Raw genomic sequence first — 20,733 nt, 5'->3', positions numbered from 1 at the left:
CTCTTTCAAACAAACAGGTTTTCAATTACAACTTACACATACAGGTTCCCCAATGGTAAACTTACATTCATGCTCTCTCTCTCACAGGCAGGATCTCAATCACAGACATACTCTCTTTCACATATACAGGCTCTCAATCATTCACATACATGCAATCTCTCACTCACACACACAGGATCTCAAACACACATGCTTGCTCGCTCATTCACTCTCTCTCTCCCCCCCCCCCCCCCCCCCGGGAACTCGCGGCAGCAGCAGCCACCTCCCAACGCTAACCTCCTTCATTTTCAGCCCTCGCGGAGGCGAAGGCGGAGTCCCATCGGCCGCGGTTGAAGATTTTCATTTTCCTCCGAGCCGCGCTGCAGTCTTCTTCCCGCGCAGGCACCCGATGCTCTCCACTTCCTCTTCCGGGCCGCGGGAAGAAGAGAGCACCGGCGTGCTCTCTTCTTCCCGCGGCCCGGAAGAGGAAGTGGAGAGCATCGGGTGCCTGCGCGGGAAGAAGACTGCAGCGCGGCACCCGGCTGACACCCGATGACTCCCGCGCAGGCACCCGGATGACTCCAGTCGGCGTGCTCTCTTCTCCTCCCCCCCGTGGCCCGGAAGAGGAAGTGGTGAGCATCGGGTGCCTGCGCGGAAGAAGAGACCACGCTAGTGTGGTCTCTTCTTCCCGCGCAGGCACCCGATGCTCTCCACTTCCTCTTCCGGGCCGCGGGGGGGGGGGGGGGGAGGAGAAGAGAGCACGCCGGTGCCGCTGACTCCAGCTGTCCTGCCGCGTTCCGCCCGGGCTGACAGCATTTTAAGCCCGGGCGGCGGAGGACCGGGGAGCAGCTGGGTCAGCGGGGAACCGCGAAGTATGGCGACACGTGTCTGCGAGCCAGATGCAGCCCTCAAAAGAGCCATATCTGGCTCGCGAGCCATGGGTTCCCGACCCCTGGTGTAGCCCTTCAACTCACATAGGGAGCCCACATTTTCTCAAACTTGGAAACAGAGTATCTCTTGATAGCAGGAAGTTTGCTTAGTTTGTAGACATGATCCAATTTCCTTGAAACATCTAGTAGAGAGGGAAGGTCCACTTTTCTTCCAGTGATAAGCTAATTCACAACGAGCTGCTATTAAAATTTGATGACTCAATGGCCATATATGAGTATCCTCCGAAAATGCAGGAATATTCAGAAGAGCACTCTTAGGAGATTCATTTAGAGATACCGCTGTAATCAACTGTACCAGAGAGAATGCTGCAACCCAACAGCTACTGATGTATGGACAATCCTACCAAATGTGGTAAAAAAGAGCATATAAGGCCACATCCTTGCCAGCATTTGTCATCAGCATTAGGGTAAGTTTTCTGTAGATGCTCTGGGGTCAGGTACCTTATGAAAACTTATATCCATTTTCTAAGCTAGATGCGGAAATGGAGCTCCCCTTAGAATGTAAGAAAGCCAAGTCCCACTCCCCCTCAGATAAGGTTAGCCTCAATTTTATTCCCAAGCCCTCACGTGCAAAGTCGGTGGAGGGGACGGGGGATTGTGGATCTCTGTTAAGAATGGTGTATAGCTTAGATGTACATCCCTTTAGATTATTTGCATCATCACAAAGATATTCAAAATACATTTTACCTAATAGCACATTTTCCTTGATCACGTATGATTTCAAGAAGTGGCACAATTGCATATAAAGACAGCAGCCACTATTTCCAAAAGAGAATCTCCCACAGAGATCTTCAAAAATTAGCGTCTCCTGATTCCCAAAGATTGCCCATAGGGATAATCTTCTGTTCCAACCATCTCTGAAAATATTTTAAATTTAAGCCAGGTTGGAATTTTGTATTGTGATAAACGGATGAACTATAGAAATATATTCTTTGTCCTACAAATGTTGATCTCCATTGAGCCCATTTTCTCAATGTAGTGTCCGCGGAAGGAGAAATAGGACCTGTCTCCAAGTATTTCTGGGTTGCCAAATCATAGCCCATAGTGGCATTACTCCCACTAATGACTGTTTCAATTCTACCCATTGTTTTCTCTCACTCTTTTTATTCCAGTCTATAATGGCTCTCAACTGTGCCACCGTAACATATGAGGTTAGGTACACTCAACTAGGAATGTGCAGAGGGACGCCATACGTTGCATTCAGGATTCGTATTCGTCAGGGGGGCAGATACGTTGCATTGGCAAGGGGGGCTCCCGATACGTACATGCGTTAATTCTTATTCGTTTCCCGGCTAAAATTGAATTAAGTACAACCCCCCACCTTCCTGACCCCCACAAGACTTGCCAAAAGTCCAGCGGGGGTCCGGGAGCGACCTCCTGCACGCGGGCCGTCGGCTGCCAGTATTCAAAATGGCCTCAACAGCCTTTGCCCTCACTATGTCACAGGGGCCCGAGTGCAGGAGGTCGCTCTCGGGCCCCCGCTGGACCACCAGGGACTTTTGGCAAGTCTTGGAGGACCCTCCTGACCCCCAAAGGGTTACGCGCGTAACCCTTTGAAAATCTGCCCTATACTGTGGTGATTGTGTATTCAGTAACTACATGTCAATATCAGAATCATTAATGGAATAATCCAAGCCATATAATTCACTGTAAAATTGTGAAAACCACTGTCTAATGCTCGTTGTTGATAGTAAAATATCCCCTTCCTTGCTTTTAAGTTTAACTACTTGATTTTGGAAAATCACTGCTTTCAATTTACACGTCAAAATCTTACCAGCTTTGTTGCCCCATTCAAATGAACCTGCTTTGTTGACTCAAGATGATGGCTATGGTATCCATAACTAGTGATTTAAGCTCGTCTCTGGCCTTTAATAACTGTGAGTAGAGAGTTTGGGATAGATTGCATTTATGCTTCTTTTCAAGGAAAGCTAGTTTATCGAAGAGAGCTGATCTAAGCTTTTCTTTTTCTCTTTTTTTTTAGGTCGCTCTCAAGATTAACTTTCCATGGACCACTGCTTTTAAGCAATCCCAAAGTATCGATGGAGAAATATCTTCTTTATCATTATGTTTTATATTCTGAAATGTCCTCTAATAATTGTATACAATACTTAACATTTAATAAAGTATCATTTAATCTCCAGAAGTGTCCACCGCTATCATATTTAGAAAAATCTAAATCTATCCAAATGGGAGCATGGTCTGAACATGTGATTAAACCAAAGTTGGTATTCAGTGGGGGAACTCTTTCCTCCCCAAAACGAAAAAAAAAACACCAAAAAACCCACCAGGGGTTTCAGAATTAACAGAGGGCACTTTTCATGAAGGGACAAAACGAGAATGCTTACCCTAAGGAATCCAAGAAAGACCAGACAAATCATTATCCCGCTTCCCAAACACATGATCGCCTTTGACAGTTACAGGAAGGATTGCAGAACAGGTGCATTGCTGGGATGCTTACATTGTGCTTGAGTGCTCGAATGTCAACAGCCCGACGCGAGGTGTCAGACTTGTTAGTCAGCAATCAACTCCACTTTTACACTGACTTCAAAAACAGCAAGTACTACTGCAGCAGTGCCTGCCAGAGATGCATCCCCAAAGGTTGTAATATCTCCACTCTCATTCCCACATTAGGGGCCTTGAATTTTCGAAGTCACTGAGGTTTTACCAGTGCAAATGCTGTTACAGAATTGCCTGGGGCCCAGAGAGTGTAAAAGTATGCTCGTAACTCAATTTCATGTGGACGTTTACACACACGACGGTCAGGCATTTGGCAAGAGTTGGCACTTGTGAGCAGACATTTGCACTTTAACAAGAATGAGGTCCATATTCAGACTCTGGCCGGCAGTAAAGTTAGCCAGACAAACCTATCCATTTAAACTTTGCTGGGAGATTCAGTGGCACGCCCACACCAGTCAGTATGCTCAGCTATGTCACACTTAGGCCTGGATTTTTCACGGGAGGGGCCCTACTATTGCAGGGAGGTAGAGCTGCGATAATGGGCCCCTTTTCCAAAAAACTATCTCAGCGCTATCGCCACATTGTTTTGTCTCACAGCAAAATACTGCAAAGCAAAACAATGTGGCATCGTCCCTTTACATGCGATGGCGGCCCCCAGAGCATGGGGCTGCCATCACCTTAAAGGGGCGATTTGAGGAGGAAAAAAAAGGTACCCACAAATTTTAAAAAATGTGCAGGGGGCAAACCTGACCCCCCCCCCCCCCTCAGCCCAGGGCCAGCACTCAAGGTGAACCCCAACAACCATACCCCCAAAATAAAAGTACATAATCACACAATGATGGTGTCCACCCCGACCCAATCAGAAAGTAATAAAATATGGCCATAGGGTTTCCACCAACCCCATATTCATATCAAAATGGGCTGCCCAGTCTCTCCCCGGATATCCCGACCCACCTGAACCACCCCCCCTCCCCCGAATAAAAAAAAACCACTTAGTTGGTATACAGTTCCCCTCCCCCCGGACCTTACAAGTCCAAAAACTCATTGGGTTCAAGTGGGACTCCCTGGGGCCCTCCCATACCCCATTACCTCGAAAAATCGAAAGTCAGCAGTCTAAAGGGTCCGGGGTGCCCTCCAGTTCCAGTCGGCGCCAGTTTCCAAAATGGCACTGACCTGACCTGGCTGCAGTCATATGACTGGGGCAAGATGTGGGCCCTGGACCTCGGCCATGTGGCTGTGGTCAGGGACCTTGCCCAAGTCATGTTACTGGAGCTAGGTCAGGACAGCGCCATTTTGGAATGTGGCGCCAACTGGAACTGGGAATAGGGGGCGCCACGAGCCTGACTACTAACTTTTGATTTTTTAAGATAATGGGGTGCAGGATGGGGGTTTGAAGGGGATTGGGGGGTTCCCACGAGCCCAATGAGTTTTGGACTTGGAGGGTCTAGGGGGAGGAGGAAGGGAACCACTATACACCAAGGTTTGGGGGTTTTTTGCTTTTACATTGGGGGTTGAGGTGGGGGAGTTGAGGGACTGAGCAGCCCAGTTTGGAGGGGTTGGGGGTAGACCTTATGGCTGCATTTTTAAACTTTCTGATTGAGTTGGGGGGTGGGGCTCCAGTGTCACCTGATTATGTACTTTCATTTTTGGGGTTTGTTGGGGCTGCCTGAAGTGGCGGCCCTGGGCTGAGGAGGACGGGTCAGGTTTGACCCCTGCACGCATTTTAAACCTTTGGGCACCTTCTTTTTTACATGGGTCAGCCCTTTAAATCTAACATGACTGCATTAGGGTCTTGATGCTCCGGCGTTAGATCATTATTTTGACAGGAGCTGTAGCTAAATTAAGGTGGTTGACAACTTTCAAAGCTGGCTGCACTCATTTATTTATATGGGATTATCTATGTATGAGCTGCTTTGCATGGCTTTTCAAAATTCATGCATGCAAATCCCATGCAAAGCAGATCATTGAGTGGGAATTTGGGTCCTTTTATGGAAATTATCACAAATATCACCCAATATGCACTGCTTAACGTGCATTATAGTTTGAGGAATCACCCAGTTAGCCACATAAATTCATCAGACTAAACTTTAGCATTGGTCTTCAGCACTCCTGCATTCAACCAGCTTTATTAGCTGGATAATACCGAAAATTGGCATTTATCTAGCTAAATTAATTATTTATTTACCGATTTTTTTTTTTTATACCGATTATATCATAAGAATATAAGTAGTTGCCATATTGGGTCAGACCGAGGGTCCATCAAGCCCAGGCCCCTGTTTTCAACAGTGAGTAATCCAGGATACAAGTGCCTGGCAAGTACCCAAACACTAAGTAGATCCCATGCTACTGATGCCAGTAATAAGCAGTGGCTATTCCCTTAGGGGTAGATTTTCAAAAACGGCGCGTTGGCGTACTTTTGTTGGCGCTCCAGGCGCCAACAAAAGTACGCGGGATTTTAGCAGATACGCGCGTAGCCGTGCGTATCCGCTAAAATCCTGGATCGGCGTGCGCAAGGCTACCGATTTCGTGTAGCTGGCGCGCGCCGAGCCGCGCAGCCTACCTCCGTTCTCTCCGAGGCCGCTCCGAAATCGGAGCGGCCTCGGAGGGAATTCGCTAACGCCCTCCCCTCACCTTCCCCTCCCTTCCTCTACCTAACCCACCCCCCCGGCCTGTCTAAACCCCCCCCCTACCTTTGTTGGGGGATTTGCGCCTCCCAGAGGGAGAAGTAAATGCCCGCGCGCCAGCGCGCCTAGACACGACCCGGGGGCGGTTCCGGAGGGCGCGGCCACGCCCCCGGACCGCCCCGGGCCGAAACCACGCCCCTGGGCCCATCCCCAAAACGCTGCGTCCCGCCCCGAAAAAGGCGCGCCGCTCGGCCCGGCCCCCGACACGCCCCCCTCGGAAAACTCCGGGACTTACGCGAGTCCCGGGGCTCTGCGGCGCCGGTAGGCCTATTGAACATAGGCGCACCAGCGCGCAGGGCCCTGCTCGCGTAAATCCGGGCGGATTTACGCGAGCAGGGCTCTTAAAATCCGCCCCTAAGCCATCTTGATTAACAGGCAGTTTATGGACTTCTCCTCCTCCACCCCAGAACGCCCCCACACTAGCTAGATAACATTTTAGTTGGATGAAGCTTTTCTCAACACAAAATGGTCCTCATGGCATATGAAATTGGAGTTCAGAATTTGGACTAAAGAATGGAAGTAAGCTTCATCGGTGAAATCACAAAGGTACAGTTCTTTTGCTTTCTGAATGTCAGGATTAACCAGCTCTGATCAAATGGCAGCACAGACTCCTGCGGGAACGGAACAAGGAGATAATTTTCATACTTACTACATTTAGAACTTTCTCTTCCATTTCCAGCACGGTGCATTCCTGAAAAGATAAAACCAAACCCAGTATTGACAACCAGTTAGCTGAAAATTTCCAATTTCGGCTGTGCACTCTAGAACGTGTTTCAGAGGGTATTAGCTCACTACTTTTTCACTGTTAGCCCAAGGTGAATTACATTCAGGTACAGGTGGCAATTTCTCTGTACCCAGCTGGCTTACAGTCTGAGTGGCCGATGCCAAAAGCTGAGCGTTAAAACTGTGCACTGAAATGAACGTGCACAAAACAATATTTTCAGCACTTAAATCACATTTTATATGTTGTAAACGTGCTTTTTGTCCACAAAGCATGTTTTCTGGGCATACAATACCAACTATAGGTCTCAGCACCAGAATTTTTGTTTCTGCCTGCAGATTAACATTAGCCCTGGAAAGTACTCCACCTCCGACTAGCAGTTAAGTTTGCAGTGCTAAGAAAATACGAGGTAAGCCAGTGCACCTCCCTGCATTGGAGGAGTAATAGCTAATGTCATCATTAGAATGGAATTTCCATGTGAGAACGCTGACGACATAGACACGCATTGTTGTGCGTTCAATTTTGTGTGCAATACTCCTTGCTGCATCAGCAGTAACTTTTGTGCACAAACAATGTTCTCACAAATTGAGGGCTAAAGCTGTGCTTTGTGCCGAGTGCATCTTACTGCATCTGCCTTTGAATGTGTACCTGAGGCAAACAGAAGGTGAAGTTATTTCCCTGGTTCTCAGCCTGCTGCTCTAACCACTAGGTTATTCTTTATGCCACTACAGTTCAACACAATCACATTTGGGACTCTGGATTTACATCAAAGAAATGAAAGCAAAAAAAAAAATCCCAATCTGAAAAAGCTAGGGGGGTCTACATTTGGGCATTTCGCTGGATAACTTGTGAGTTAACCAGCTAAATGCCAACTTTTGAATATTTTTCCCACTTATCCGACTAAAGATTATTTGGTTAACTCAATATCCAGCTAAACTTTAACCAGACAACTTATCCAGGTAACTCTGGTCATGCATAGAATAGTCCTGAAATTAGCGGATATATTGAATGGTATATCTGCACCGCTGAATAGCTCACCAAAGTTAGCCAGATACGTTTATCTGGCTAACTTTGCAAGCCAGACAGTGATTAAATATTACTCCCTAGATGAAACCTGGAGTCATTATGGCCCGGATTTTAAAACGTCTACGCGCGCCGGGCCTATTTTAGAAAGGCCCGGCCACGCGTGTATGTCCCGGGGCTTCGAAAAAGGGGCGGGGAGGCAGGCGCAACAGGTAAGACAAAGATCAGGGGGGTCGTCTAGGTGAGGGCTAGGGGGCGGGAGGGTTAGGGGAAGGGGAAGAGAGGTTAGGTTAGGGGGTTGGGAGGGAACGGGGGAACTTTGCGGGCGTCAGCGTGCGCAAGTTGCACAATTGTGCACCCCCTTGCGCCTGCCGACCCCTGATTTTATAACATGTGTGCGAATGTTGCAAAATCGCGCATCCATGTGTGTGCGCCGGGTAGCGCGCGCAGGTATTAAAATCTACCCCTATGTGTGTACAGGGTGAGGCTGACAATTGCATGCCGTAAGGAACACCTGCTGGTGGCAGTGAAATCATCTAGTCTGGGTGAAACTCTCCCTGCCTGGTGCAGCTTCAGAGAAACACACTCTGAAAATCTTCTCAAGGTGGGCATGATGGACAAATGAAAACTAGTATAAAATATACATAAAAAACACCCCAACCTATATAGATCTTATCATATCAAGCAACAGTTCAACGGTGAATCTTCAAAACGTGCAATTTGATCAAGAGTCTCAACCACCAAATGATTCCAATTATGTCCTAAAACTTGCACCTGCATTTGTTGTGGTTCTTTTTCCATAGAAAACATAAAAGGTGAATTCTCAAAGGACTTAAGCAAGTAAGTAGCTTGTACCTGTGTACGTGCTGTTTCATAAACATCAAAACTACACACATATTTTACTGTTTTGACATGCATTTAACTATTTATTTATTTGATATATATTCTGCCTTTCAGCACTTCAAAGAGGATTACATTCAGGTACAGTACCCCTAACATGTGACCCCCTTAGATTGCACTCAAAGGGGGTCACGTGATAGGGATATACCTAATATGAGGACCAGCCAGCGCCATTTTAAGAAAACACGTGGCTGGTCTGGAGCCTAGGGGGAAAGGCACTCTGGGCCCCACTAGACCACCAGGTATGCTGGAGAGGGAGGGGAATAGGCTACAGTGGGTCAGAGGTTCAGGATGGGGGTGGTTACTATATACTTTTGGGAGGAGGCTTTTTTAGAAAGCGGGATTTGGGTAGAGCATCGCTATGGGCCATTTGTTTTCTACTTTTTTCACTTAATAGTTGCCTCTAGAGGTGGTGGGAGGAAGGCAGGGGTCTCACAAGATCCCCAGGAGGGGGCCTTCACATATTAGAGGGGGGCTATTTTGGGCCATTGTGGCTCTTTAAGTACTAGCCCAGGGGCATCAGAATGCTTGATAGCATCCCAATGCTCCGGGGGAAAGTTATTTATTTATTTATTTTATTTCGGATTTTTATATACCGACATTCTCAATACAAGTATCGAATCAGGTCGGTTTACAAAGAACAAAACTGTCGCAATAAAGGCGTTACATTAAACAGCGTTTCTTAACATATGAGTAACATATAACATATCATATAAAAAAATAAATAATACAAATTAAATATTACATAGACTATAATAATAATAATAACTCGTCAACAGGACGTGGATAAATACAAAGGATGTTTAAGGCATGAGTATATATCTTGAATAATTAGAGGGGTAGTCTAAATTGTGATATGTGGGTACATAGACCTTGTTGCTGTGCAAAGTCCGAGTTATGCATGAGTAAAAGGAGACTGATGAATCAGAGAAGGAGTCTTAAACAGTTAGCGACAACTCCAGAGTTGCAGCTTACTTTCATGAAAATGATATGACTTGCATAAAATTACCAAACAATGAGCCGCTTTGCCACACATTTGTAAAGTTTATGCATGCAAAGCAGCTCAGTATGATACCTGCGTTATTTTGGGTTAAGTAACACATGGTATTTAAAATATCACGTTAGTGCCATGTTAGGCGTTTAATATCTGATAAATACCTAAGATCCCTAAGGTTGTACGTGAGGCAATAGTGGGTAAAATGAGTTGCCCAAGGTCACAAGGAGCGACAGTGGGATTTAAATCCTGGCTTCTCTGGTTCGTGGAGCTGTTTGAAAGTGATCCTCACTGATTTTAAAATAAAATCTATGCACCTTAATTCCCACCCCTGACTTAATCATGCCTCTGGGGAATGCCTGCTCTTTATCTGGGTAAAAGTAAATGCACTGTTGATCGCTGTGCATACCTTTCTCCTGGTAAGGGGTAGGAAATTCTCAGACAGCCAAATTACTCGGGCAAATTGGTTTTTACCTGGGTAAATGGCTTTTGAAAATTGTCTTCAGAACAGAGAAATATCTCTGTGGAGGTGGAGAGCCCAGGCCTAGGGAAGATGTGGTGGCTAATGAGCTGCGCTGAGGATGCCCTTCAGAAGAGGCGTCTCTCCTGCCCTGGGGCTGGTGATCATCCCCTGAGTTGCTCGGGCAGACCATTCAGAAAAAAAAAAAAATGCCATGAAGGATATTTGACCTTGACGGAAATTGTATTTCTTTCCTCCTCTCAGCCATAATGCAGAATGTCAGCGGACATTACAAAATGCAATAAAAAACTAGAGCAGGTGATGTTAAAAGCTATCAAAGTAAATCACAGATCCAGTGTCTTGGTTCAGTTCATTATGCTCGCAGTGCTAATGAGCTGCTATCTTAACGCCCTGTTCTTGATACTTCTAACATCTCCATGACTAATTTTCTGCTAATTTACACTAATTGATGTTAATTCAAACCCTGGTAAATACTGAAGAACTCTACTGTGGGAATTTCTGCCTTATAACAGAATCCCTACACATAAATGCTTCTTTCCTTTAGCCCTACAGTAACATCTGAAGAAAGGACCTATGTGGCCCTGAAAGCTCACATACATCTTTTGATTATTCATACCTTGCTCCAATCAAAAGGAATTACAGACTACTTAGAATCCAATTTTCTACAGGAAATCTGTATTCTGAGCAATTAAATTACTTAATGTCGTTAAAAAAAAAAAAGCCTTATTCACAAGTGCATAGAATATCTCTTTGGAAAGTTTGTTTATATTTTCTAGCAGTATTGGATTTTTCGTTGTACCTTGTCTTACAACTATGTTGTCCGTGCGGCCTTGCACGCTTCCTAATTTACTCTTAGTGATTCATAAGCACAGAGAATAATGAGTTCTTTCTTGGCAGAGGCTAAGTCCCCAAATGAACATAAGAACATGCCATACTGGGTCAGACCAAGGGTCCATCAAGCCCAGCATCCTGTTTCCAACAGTGGCCAATCCAGGCCATAAGAACCTGGCAAGTACCCAAAAACTAAGTCTATTCCATGTTACCGTTGCTAGTAATAGCAATGACTATTTTCTAAGTCAACTTAATTAATAGCAGGTAATGGACTTCTCCTCCAAGAACTTATCCAATCCTTTTTTAAACCCAGCTACACTAACTGCACTAACCACATCCTCTGGCAACAAATTCCAGAGTTTAATTGTGCATTGACTGAAAAAGAACTTTCTCCGATTAGTTTTAAATGTGCCCCATGCTAACTTCATGGAGTGCCCCCTAGTCTTTCTATTATCCGAAAGAGTAAATAATCGATTCACAAGCAATAGGAGGCAACCTAATATAATAAACACATTTCATTTTTGGGGGATTTTTAGCTCACCTCTGCAAATGATGCTCAAGGCGGCTTACAGCAATATTAGAATTCAGGTACAAGAAGTCCCTGCCTTAAAAGAGTTTACAGTTTAACTGGCCGATTCAGAACGGATCGCAGGAGAATGGGCGCTCCGTGTTGAGCGCTCATTCTCCCAAGACACTCCCAGCCACCTCTCCTGGGCGAGCGATCCCATATTTAAATGAGGGGTCACGCTAAAAGGAGGCACTAGGGACGATTACGCGCCCCTAGTGCCTCCTTGGCCCAGGAGAGGTGGCTCTGTGAGCGGGTTCAGGAAATCAACGCTCAATTTTACCAGCGTCTGTTTTCCGAACCCGCTGATAGCGATCAGTTAGGAAAAGGAAGCCGATAAAATTGAGCACCGTTCTCCTAACTGGACCGGCCAGCACATTTAAAAAAAATTTTTATTTTTTTTTTACACATTTTGGGTTCCTCCACTAGGATATTAAGTTGGAGAGTGTACAGAAAAGCAGTATTTTGTGCTTTTTTGTACACTTTTTCGGTCTGCTCATAAATTAACGCCTGCCCTTGGGGTAACAGGGGAGACAGTGATTTGCCCAAAGTCACAAGGAGTATCAGTGGGGGAAATGGGATTTGAACTCTTGTTCTCAGACTATTGCCCTAACCACTAGATTACACCTCCTCCCTTCTCTCTTGTCAGAGTCACTCCTCGTGAAGATTCTGTAACGTTTAGCAGAAACCGGAGGAGGCAGCACCTGGACAACAACAGAGGTACGTCATATTGACCCTACACACTTACCACTAGCTAATAGAGAACTGTAAATACTTAACAAGGAGACGTGTGAACATTTCAGGATGCACAAGTGTCCTCGATTGACTGCAGGGATTAACCAATGGCAGAGCAGCTTTCAAAACTCTCAATGACATCGCAATGTGCCCAGAGATTTCAAGTGAACTGAACTGACCTGTTTCCCTTTAGGAAAGAAAAGGAATCAAGGATTCTGAGTGTTGGGGGCATATAAAAAGTGTGAGCCAGGAGTCACTGGGCGTGGCCGAAAGCTGAATGAAATTGGATGAAGAGATCAAAAGTTAGAAAAGGGGAACAGACTTGCCTTAGGGGAGGGGGAAGGAGCAGACACAAAGACAGGATGATTTTATAAGAACAGTTTTCCCATAGGAAACTAGGCTAAAAATGAACCCCCCCCCCCAAAAAAAAACCCTAAACAAGAACTAAAAAACAACCTCACATTCATTTAAAACAAAAACGACTCACTGCATTTATCAAGTTTCTAATTTTTATTTAGCAACAGAAATTTTATTTGCTGTGAGCCTTCTCAAATAGGTGTTCAAGGCACAGTACAATATGGGGTAGATTTTTAAACATACGCACGCGTGTCCATGTGCGCGCGCTCATGGACGCTCGTTTGTATTACATGCACGCGCTGGAGTGCGTATGCTATAAAATCTGGGGCGGCGCGTGCAAGGGGGGTTGAAATACTGCAATTTTCGCACGGGACGCATTGCGGCCTTCCCCAGTTCCCTCCCATTAAGGAGCTGACTGGGAGGGAACTTCCCTACCCCTTACCCTAACCTCCCTTCCCCTTCCCTTCTCCTCCCCGCCCCTATCCTATCTACCCCTGTTTTTTTTATTTTACCTTTTGCTCCTCCAAAGGAGCAGTGGCAAGTTGCACGCGGCTGGGACCCTTCTAAAATGCGCACGGCGCGCACAAGGCCCAGCCACACGCGTAACCCCCGTATTTTATGCGCGAGGGCGATTTAAAATTCGCCCGTATATATATTAATACATTATAATATAGCACTGAACAATTAAAGTAAAATGTGAGAAAATAAATTAAGACCTGCTAACAAACCAGTTACAGTACAAATCATAAGTGAATGTGCCCTGAGGTTTCTTTCACTAGAATCTGTAAAACGTCACTAGCATGATATCACAATACAAAGCTGCACGAGCTACCGGTGCACAAAGAGCACAGAATGAGCATGTGATTTTACAAAATGGTTACCAGCCAAAACATTTCTATTCCCTTATAATCTTATATATATATATATATTTATATCTTAATCCTGCACACTTCAAGGGAAAGATTTCATCCTAAACCAGCTTTCTGGTCCACTAATCTAAAAAACTACATCCATGGGGTAATCTTAACCTCACTCTACTAGCATGTTAGCCTTCTACATGAATATATATATATATATATATATGTCATTTCTAAATAAACCTATTCAAAATAGCATTAACCTCTCAAGATGTACTAAAATAGATTCTGCATACAATCTAATACAAAAGGCTTTGAGCTCCCTTTCAGAAAAAGAAAATGCCAAGAGGCACTTTAAAATCAGTGCAGTCAATTCAAAAGGATTTTCCTGTCCAAAGTTTCTTGACAAGGCCAGTTTTCTACTGCTGCACAGTCTCATACTACATCATTCACATATTTTGCAATGAGCACACTCTTTTGTGGAAGGAAGGCGCATTTCTTACTTACATTAAAAATCTTAGCTTTTTTTTCTTCAAAACTGGTTATTGTATTGGTGAGATTCAGAGGCCAGAGGAGAGGCTGGGGTAACCTGCACGGAGTGGCCACTGTTATAACCCTAGCATTATCGAGCACCAGGTGGCTAACTATTTCTGAAAACAGCTTGATTCATTTTGCTAACTGGATTATTACAAAGCTGAGCCGTAAGATATGGTAGGAGGCCTGGATTTAAGTATGGGACTTCTAAGAACCAAGAGAGAAGATGACAAGGCCTGAAACAATGTATGGTGGAGCCAGCCCTGTAAAGGGCTTTAAACATGCTTGGAACAGGTCTAGAGAACAGTGGTAGGAGGAGGGTTGAGAGCTCAGGTGAAAGACATGGGATGAGCTGATATTGGTTCAAGGCTGGGAAGTTATATGCTCATCTAACCAATGTGTACATAAGAAGATAAGAGGTTCCATGCTGGGTCACATCAAGCCCAGCTCGGGCCCAAGCATTCTGTCTCCAACAGTGACCCATCCAAGTTGCAAGTGCCTGGCAGATCCCATAAAGAAGATCTAATTCCTGTTGCTCATTCTAAGGGATAGCAATGACTTTCTTTAGTCTGCCTGGCTAATAATGTGTTATGGCCTTTTCCTCCAGGAACTTGTCCAAACCTCTTTTAAACCCTGCTATGCTAGATACCTTGGCTATATCCTCCGACAACAGATTCCACGGCCTGATAATGCTCCGAATGTAAAAGTACTTTCTATGATTTTACTTAAATCTGCTGGCTATCAGTTTCATGGAGTGTCCCCTTGTTTTAAGTATTATAGGAAAGGGTAAATAACCATCCTTTTACCCGTTCTTCCCCAATTATGATTTTATAAACTTCTATCATGTCCCCCGTTAACCGTCTCTTTTCCAAACTGAAGAGCCCTAGCCCTCATTTCTCCTCTCATCAGAGGAGAGATGTTTCATACCCTTTACCATTTCTGTCGCACTGCTCTGCACCTTTTCTAATTCTGCTATGTCCTTCTTGAGATGGGGCAACCAGAATTGCACATAATACTCAAGATGCGGTCGAACCTTGGCTCGATACACACATAATATGATGTTTTCCATTTTACTCTCCATTGCTTTTTGGTTCATTCTTAATATTCTATTTGCTCTTTTGACTGTCGCCATGCAGAAAGCAGAGGATTTCAACATATTGTCCTCGCCTGTTCCTGGGCAGCTACTCCAAATACGGAGCACAGCATTGTTTTCCTTTGCTCGGGATGTTTTTCCCTTTGTGCATTACTTTGCACTATTCTACACTAAACTTCATTGCCAAACAGTTGCCCAGTCTCGTAGTCTCACAAGGTCCTTCTGCAGGTCCTCACAATCCACTGCTGTTTTAACAAATTTGAATAATTTTTTATCATCTGCAAATTTGATCACATTCCCCTTTTCCAGATCATTTATGAATATATTAATAGCATAAGCCCAGTACTGATCCCTGTGGTATTCCATTAGCCACCTTTCTCCATCTGGAAAGCCACCATTTAGTCCTACTATCTATTTCCGGCCTTTTAACCAGTTACTGTTGCACCCGTCGGTCACAGACGGATGTGACCTCTGTTGCTCACCTCTCTTTTGCCTGCTCCAGTGATTTCAAGGAGTCTTTTGGCCTTAGCCTGCAAATGCCGCTCTCCCCGGCGTCCCCGGGATGGCGTGGGTGATCCCAGACGCCGTCTTGATGATGGAGTTACCTAGGGTGTGCGCACGCACATCAACCTCTCTCTTATTCCCATCAAGGCAGGAACCTCTGGGGCGTGCCCACCTGTGACGTCACCTGCCAAGAGGTATTTAAACCCTATGCTTCCTGACATCCAGCGAGTTAGCAAGGACTTCCGACTTGTCTGATTCCACTCCTACGGAGATCTTCTCTTCGTTTCACAGTACTCGTTCCTGACTACTGATATTGGAGTTAAGGTACTGCTCCTCGGGGGCCTATTGTGCTCTGGCTATCCGCTCCTTGGAGGGCCATCTCATCTGCAGGAATCTACTACTTCTGTCTGTGAGTACCATCATCTACCACCTTGGTGACAAGACCTCCGGCGTACCCTGTACCTCGGGCCACTACCGAGTGCTCTCTGTTACCTGCCTCATCTCTACTAAGTGAGTGCTTTCGTCTTTTCTGCTCCTATGCTATGAGTGCTTCTCTCTCATCTCCACCTGATTCAAGGCATAACCCGCTCTGCGGGCCACTACCGGATCACATCTAAGAAGCATCTCCACTCCAGAGGAGCTGCCCTGGCATACCCCCGCTCAGTGGACCACTACCAGGAGGACCAGCTTTGCACCACTTCACTCTGGACAGTCTATGCCCACCTAGTGAGATACCTACGTTCCTGCTTAATAAAATCTATTACTGTTGTCTGTCTATTGAGGCTAGAGCCTGTCCTAGTGAGTCCCCACAGGGCTCCTCCCTGTGGGTGGAGCCAACTCTCATTATGACCCAGAGGTCCACAACCACAGCGAACAATAACAGTTACCAATCCACAATAGAACACCACCTCCTATCCCCTTTGCAATTTCCTGAGGAGTCTCTTACGTGGGACTTTGTCAAATGCCTTCTGAAAGTCCAAATACACTATATCAATGGCTCACCTTTATCTACATGTTTATTTACACCTTCAAAAAATGTTAAAAGATTGGTAAGACTTCCCTTTGCTAAAACCATGTTGACTTTTTCCTATTAAGCCATGTCTATCTATATGGCAAGTGATTTTGTTTTTAAGAATGGGTTCTACCATTTTGCTCTGCACTGAAGTCTGGCTCACAGGTCTATTATTTCCCAGATCACCCTGGAGCCTTTTTAAAAAGTCAGTGTCATATTGGCCACTTTCCAGTCTTCAAGAGTTATGGCTGTTTTAAATGAAGTTACAGATTATTAGTAACAGGTTAGCAATTTCATGGTTTAGAACTCTGGAATGGATGCCATCCGGGCCCAGTAATTTGTTACTGTTTAGTTTGTCAATTTGATCTATTTCATCCTTCATTGTCACAGATATTTGTTTTAGTTGCTCAGAATCTCCTCCATTAAAGAATGTTTCAGGTGTAACTATGTTCCCAACATCCTCTTCCATAAAGACTGAGATAAAGAATTCATTCATTTTTTGCTATTTCCTTGTCCTTCCTAAGCACCCCTTTTGCCCCTCGGCATTCTAGCAGACCAACTGATGCCCTCACAGGGATTTTGCTTAAAATGTACTTAGAAAAAGCCATTATTTTTGACTCATTGGCAAGCTTTTTCTCAAAGTCTCTCTTGGCCTGACTAACTACTGTTTTACATTTAACTTGCCAGTACTCTTGACTACTTTATTATTTGGGTCTTCTTTACATTTTTTGAATGAGACCCTTTTAGCTTTAACTGCCTCCTTTACCTCATCATTAAACCATGCTGGCAGTCATTTGGTCTTCCTTCAACCTTTTTTAATGCATGAAATACATTTTATCTGGACTTCCAAATGGTATTTTTAAACAATGACCATACCTCATGCAAACTTTAATCCCTTGCAATTGCTCCTTTTAGTTTTTTTCTAACCAATTTCTTCATTCTGTCTTATTTAATTATTTAAACAATTTATAGTCTTCTGATCCACCAATCTCAAAGGGTAACATACATAAACAGTAAACAGAGAACAAATGTACGAAGGATATTAACCAGAGACAAGTCATACAGCAATATTAGATAAAACATTACAGTAAAATAATATAGTAATTTACAAGGTAAAAGTGCAAATATGTCATAGGTAAAATAAGTATCAGGCCAGGAAGACTAATAGAAAAATGTGGGCTTTTAGGAGCTTTCTGAAATGTGGGACGTAGTTTCTGATTTGATTTCCTCTGGTAAGGAGTTCCAGAGTGGGACCCACTGTACTGAAAATATGTTCTCTAGACTTGGCTAAGTATGTATACTTGAGGGATGGGACCTCTAACAGGTCGCGAATCCCCGCCTCCAGCCGGCCGAGATCGGAGCCGCGATTCGCCGCCTCGAGCCGGCCTCGACTCTGACCACGAGCCCTCGCCTCCAGCAGGCCCCAAGCCAAGCCGCAAGCCTTCGCCCCGAACCGCCCACGAAAAACGTCGCGGCGGTGACGTCAGAGGCGCGACCGGCGGGATATTTAAACCACCACTCTTCCTGGCGTCGCGCGCCAGGCGTCGCGCGCACGAAGGAGCGCGACAAAGGGGCCTGCCCCTTTGTTTCGCCCCTTCGTGTCGACCCTCGCCCGAGCTGCTGCACTCTTTACCGCACTAGAACTCGGCTAGCATCCATTCAGCTCACGTCCTTCCAACTCTCATCCATCAAGAGATCATCCTGCGCCCACTCAACAGACAAGCGCCCAAAGAGTTGCCGCAGACCACCAGCCAGCGTGCACCCAGCCACTCCAGCGTGCACCCAGTCACTCCAGCGTGCACCCATCAAGAGATCATCCTGCGCCCACTCAACAGACAAGCGCCCAAAGAGTTGCCGCAGACCACCAGCCAGCGTGCACCCAGCCACTCCAGCGTGCACCCAGCCACTCCAGCGTGCATCCAGTCACTCCAGCGTGCACCCAATATCCCTCACCTGCCTCAGCAATCTCATAATGTCTCCTTCATTCCCAATTCCAATCCTCCCTCATTATCCACCTTCCAAAGGACATGCAACTCGACAAGCCCATCACCACCTCAGAACCATATCTCCAATTATGATCACTCCTTTCACCCAACTACTAGGCCTCACCTTATTCTCTTTAACATTATTCAATGCCCAATCCCTAACAAAGAAATCAGTCATACTAAACGACTATCTCATCGATGTAAAGCCGGATATATGCGCAATCACTGAGAACTGGCTCAAACCCTCTGACACTGCAATAATTAATCAACTACCCACAGAGACATACAATTTCTTCTCCATCCCTCGCCAGGGAAGAAAAAAAGGAGGAGGAATCCTCCTAGCTACAAAAAAAGACCTCAGATTCACGCAGCATTCCACCAATACAAACTCCAAAATCGAAATTGGCTTCTTCTCCTCAAACAAACTCCAAATTCTACTTGTCTACGCCCCTCCAGGTGTCCTTGAAACAGACCCCTCACCTCTGGTTGAACTAACCACCTCCTTCATTAATCTGGACGCCCCAGCTATAATCTTAGGAGACTTCAACCTCCATGTCGACAACTCTATACTAGCACCCAACTGCGAAGCCTTACTCACAGCATTCTCCGCTTTAGGTTTCTCTCAACTAGTCAACAAACCCACCCACAAAGCTGGCCACACGCTTGACCTTATCTTCATAAACACAGCAATTAAACCGGTCCAGCACCCCATCTGCACGAAGGTCCCTTGGTCAGATCATTCCCGTATAACAGCGTCATTCTCAATAAAAGATACCAGTCCATCTCCCATTCCCTCCCCTTGCTTCTCTTACAGGAAAACATGCTCCATGAAAGATCTCAGCAATCACATATCATCACATCTCACCCAAGTAGATCTCACCAATCCGAATTCAGCTCTACGATCGTGGAACAACATCACGGAATCCATTGCCAACAGATTATGCCCGCTAACAACAAAAAAACCACACCCCAATTCATCCAAAAGGCAACCGTGGTTTACACCAGAGCTAAAAAAGCTTAAACGAATGCTAAGACAAAAAGAAGCTAAATGGCGCAAAAACCCATGCACCATCACCCTATCTACCTATAAATCTACTCTTCACCAATATAAATCCAATACTTTAAAATCCAAGAGGAACTACTACGCATCCAAGATCCACCACCTAGTCTTTGATGCTAAAGCCCTCTTTAACTACGTCTCTAACCTCACACAAACAAGCCCTCCAGAAATCGCTCTCAACCAAGCTAAATCCAAAGCGGAAGAACTAGCAATATTTTTCAACAATAAAATCAGCAAACTTCTAACGCAGCTTCCCCCTAACACCGTCTCTACATCAACCTCACCTCAGACCGCCGTCAACAATACCCGCTTAGCTGAACTGGAACTCACCTCCTCCATCGAGATCCAAGATACTCTACGGAAAATGAAACCATCCTCTCACCCATCAGATCACATCCCTTCGAAACTGCTCCTATCAATTCCAGACTCTATCTCAAAATCCCTGTCAGACATAATAAATTGCTCAATAACTCAAGGATCTTACCCAGATGACCTCAAATTGGCCTCACTCAAACCTCTACTCAAGAAACCAAACCTAGATCCTAATGACCCAAACAACTACCGACCGATCGCCAACCTCCCCTTCATAGCCAAGATCATGGAGAAATTGGTGAACACCCGACTCTCAAACTACATAGAAGAAAACAACCTCCTATTCCCATCACAATACGGATTCCGCAAAACACTTAGCACGGAGTCCCTCCTCATCTCCTTAACAGATTACCTCATCCTGGGCCTTGATAAAGGACAAGCTTCCTACTGATCCTACTGGACCTTTCGTCAGCCTTTGACACCGTTAACCATTCCCTGCTCATCAACCAGCTAGCCTCCTTGGGTATCACAGGCACAGCACTCTCCTGGTTCATATCATTTCTCAGCAACAGAAGATACAAGGTCAAATTACAGAACAAAGAATCCTCACAACACACTTCATCAGTAGGAGTCCCACAGGGCTCTTCCCTGTCTCCTACTCTATTTAATATTTACCTCATACCATTATGCCAACTTCTT

At 45.3% G+C, this 20,733-nt stretch overlaps 2 protein-coding genes across 4 annotated transcripts in view; one reads left to right on the top strand and one right to left on the bottom strand.

Annotated features, from left to right (window-relative positions):
* The window catches only part of GPATCH11 (G-patch domain containing 11), a 1,168,394-nt gene that overhangs the window by 895,021 nt on the left and 252,640 nt on the right, over positions 1 to 20,733 (top strand). The gene's annotated exons all lie outside the window — the stretch shown is intronic.
* Positions 1 to 20,733, bottom strand: part of CNKSR3 (CNKSR family member 3) — a 226,850-nt gene that overhangs the window by 59,834 nt on the left and 146,283 nt on the right. For all 3 annotated transcript variants that reach the window (XM_029594414.1, XM_029594413.1, XM_029594412.1), the window contains one exon: positions 6,720 to 6,761. In XM_029594414.1, coding sequence (XP_029450274.1) covers positions 6,720 to 6,761 — 42 coding nt within the window. The remainder of the gene's footprint in view (positions 1 to 6,719; positions 6,762 to 20,733) is intronic.

Source organism: Rhinatrema bivittatum, chromosome 3 (genome assembly GCF_901001135.1).
Source record: "Rhinatrema bivittatum chromosome 3, aRhiBiv1.1, whole genome shotgun sequence".
Taxonomy (NCBI): Eukaryota; Metazoa; Chordata; class Amphibia; order Gymnophiona; family Rhinatrematidae; genus Rhinatrema; species Rhinatrema bivittatum.
Note: the sequence above shows the minus strand (reverse complement) of the source record. Positions and strands in the feature narration are given on the sequence as shown.